This window comes from Tenrec ecaudatus, chromosome 2 (genome assembly GCF_050624435.1).
Source record: "Tenrec ecaudatus isolate mTenEca1 chromosome 2, mTenEca1.hap1, whole genome shotgun sequence".
Taxonomy (NCBI): domain Eukaryota; kingdom Metazoa; phylum Chordata; class Mammalia; order Afrosoricida; family Tenrecidae; genus Tenrec; species Tenrec ecaudatus.
Genome location: NC_134531.1, coordinates 146,500,528 through 146,503,759, shown reverse-complemented (window position 1 = coordinate 146,503,759; position 3,232 = coordinate 146,500,528). Strand labels below are relative to the sequence as shown.

General features: G+C 45.4%; 1 protein-coding gene across 1 annotated transcript; it reads right to left on the bottom strand.

Moving 5' to 3' along the window:
• Positions 1-458: 458 nt before the first annotated feature.
• Positions 459-964, bottom strand: LOC142441030 (thioredoxin). Its single transcript, XM_075543138.1, has one exon. It carries the CDS (start codon positions 894-896, stop codon positions 579-581), a length of 318 nt encoding a protein of 105 aa, XP_075399253.1. The 5' UTR covers positions 897-964; the 3' UTR covers positions 459-578.
• Positions 965-3,232: the final 2,268 nt, after the last annotated feature.

Sequence of the window (3,232 nt, the reverse complement as noted above, 5' to 3'; positions counted from 1 at the left end):
AAAGCTCTACTAGATGGAATAGGAAGTTATGAGAGACATATTCTTCTTAGTTGGGGGAATTTCAAATGGATTGGGTATGTATTAGATGACATTTGCCAGTTTTCTTAGGTGTGAAAATAGCATGGCTATATGTCCTCATTTTAAGGAGAACTTGTGGCATCGTGGGTTATGTCCTGGGCTGCTAACCATAAGGTCAACAGTTCAAAGCCACCAACTCTTCCCCAGGAGAAAGATTTACAGTTTTGGAAACCCACAGGCTGAAACTCTATCCTATGAGTCAAACTCATAATTTTCCATGTGTTAAAAATTTTGCATAAGAAAAAAAAGGGTAAAAGGAAAAAGAATGGGCCACTGACAGCAATGTGAATAAATCTCTAAAGCAATGTAACAAGTTAATGAAACCAAACTCAAATGGCTAGACTGTCAGATCCATTTTTTTAAAGGGTAGAATTAATATTTTATTGTCATTTATAATCAGATGTTAGCTGGATATATAGTCTTCATACTTGATTCTTCTTTCTTGTAAATACAAAAAGGTTTACACAGCTGATGGCTGCTTACATTTTCAGGAAGCATAATTAACTTAATTCGTTAATGGTAGCTTCAAGTTTTTCCTTATTAGCACCAGAAAATTCACCCACCTTTTGTCCCTTTTTATAAAACTGAAATGTTGGCATGCATTTGACTTCACACTCTGAAGCAACATCCTGGCAGTCATCCACATCAACTTCAAGGAAAACCACATTGCCATACTTTTCACTGAGGGAATGATAGAAAGGCTTGATCATTTTGCAAGGCCCACACCACGTGGCAGAGAAGTCAACCACTACAAGCTTCTCTCCAGCACTCTTCAGAGCGGTCTGAAAATCTTCCTTGCTATCGATCTGCTTCACCATTTTGACCGTTGGGCTTGGACGAGCGACCGGGGCCACAAGAAGAACGGAACACGACAGCGAACCGAGCTTGGACAGACTGTCAGATCCATTTATATGACATTTTGGGAAAGTTGAAAGTAATATAGGGACAGAGCTCAGATCAGTGGTCGCCAGTGACTGGAGCTAGTGGGGAGGACAGATTGCTGAAAGGCAAGAGAGAAATTCTGTGAGTGAGTGATGGAAATCTGTATTTTTATTGTGATGTTGGTCACATGACTATGTTTTCAAAAAATTCATAGTGTGCATTTTTTTAAAGTTGTTTCAATGTATATAAATTATACCTAGGGAAAAATTATGTATGCATAATGAACCATTTCCTAAAAGCTACATGAGGGAGGGACCTTATCTGTCTCATTCATGGTGCTCATTAGCACTGAATAAACATGAGGGAGTATTCTCAAGTGAGCCCTGGAAGTGTGGTGGTTATGAGTTGGGCTGCAATCTACAAGTTCAGCAGTTCAAAACCACCAACCACTCTGCCGGAGAAAGACAGTTACAGTCTTGCCACTCACAGTGGCTGTGGCAGACAGTTCTGTCCTGCCCTATAGGGTTGCTCTGAGTTGGCATCAACTCGGTGGCAGGGAGTTTGTTGTTTCTGGAGCATTTTCAATGAGTGCGTTCCCAATTGGAACTCCGGGCTCCAGGGCACACAGAGCGCCAGCTCAGCACAGCGTAGGTGCTCCGGGGTGTTTGTTGAACCAGGGATGAAAGCGCACAGGGCACTGCCTGCTGCCCCCTCCAGCCGTGCTCTCTGGGAAGGAGTGGGGGCAGCGGTGGCACCTGGTTGCCCTAACAGAGGCCCAGGGAAAGTTACTCACTTTCCTCAAGACACTCGTACGTCAAAACCCAGCTTCCTCCTCTGTGCTGCTCATTTACAAAGGTAAAGAAGTTGGCCATCTTCCTCCTGCCCAACTACCATAATCCGAATTCTACCTTGTAAGTCTGGATAGAGCAGAGGATGTACACTGGTGCAGATAGGAGCTGGAGGCACAGGGAATCCAGGCCGGATGATACCTTCAGGACCAGGGGTGTGAGGGGCGATACTGGGAGAGTAGAGGGAGGGTGGGTTGGAAAGTGGGAACCGATTACAAGGATCTACATGTGACCTCCTCCCTGGGGGACGGACAACAGAAAAGGGGGTGAAGGGAGACGTCGGACAGGGCAAGATATGACAAAATAATAATTTATAAATTATCAAGGGTTCATGAGGGAGGGGGGAGCAGAAAGGGAGGGGGAAAAATGAGGACCTGATGCCAGGGGCTTAAGTGGAGAGCAAATGTTTTGAGAATGATGAGGGCAATGAATGTACAAATGTGCTTTACACAATTGATGTATGTATGGATTGTGGTAAGAGTTGTATGAGCCCTTAATAAAATGTTAAAAAAAAAACCAGAAGTTGGCCATTTGCTTTGAAAACTTAAAATGCTAAACAAACCTAGCACTTTGTAATAACTACCATGTGTCAGTGTAAAACTTCGCATCTGTGTGGTCCTCTGCTTTGACTGGTGGTAGTTGGTAGGCTCATTATGCACATGAGAAAGCAGAGGTTCCAAGAGAGGGGAAGCGCCTTGCCCTTGGCTGCAGGCAGCAGGAGCAGGCTGTGGCAGACTGTGTGCGTGCTGCTCCCCCAGAGCCGTCCCGCTCCCCGGGCCAGCCCTGGAGGGTTCCCCCAGGTCCCCAGAAGCCCCAAGAAGCCTCTCCCACCCGCAGGGAGAGGGCAAAGCAGAGGAGGGGCAAGACGGGAGGGGAGAATCTACAGAAAACACCAGATGCTCTTTCTAGTTTAAAACAAAGACACACAAGCAGCAAGCGCACACACACAGGGGCACGAGGAAACCCCGATTTTTGCCACCGTCTGTTTTGTTAGAAGGATGAGGGAGGAGAACCAGCTATGGAAAAAGAGCTCAAAATTGGGGCGAAACTTCTGACAAGAGAGATGGCAATGAAACAACAAACCCTCACTGCCAGCAAGTCAGTTCCCACGCTAGAACTGCCCGGATGAGTTTCCAAGCCTGTGACTCTGAAACTCCCGGGGTAGAAAGCCTCATCTTTCAAAAAAGAAAAAGAGGAAAGAACAAGAAAGTAAAAATTCCCAATTCAAATATCAACACCTTCTTCAAAGAATTGGAAAACCAAGGGGAGCGGGGAGGGAGGGGGAAAAAAAGAGGACCTGATGCAAAGGGCTTAAGTGGAGAGCAAATGCTTTGAGAATGATGAGGGCAAAGAATGTACAGATGTGCTTTACACAATTGATGTATGTATATGTATGGATTGTGATAAGAGCTGTATGAGCCGCT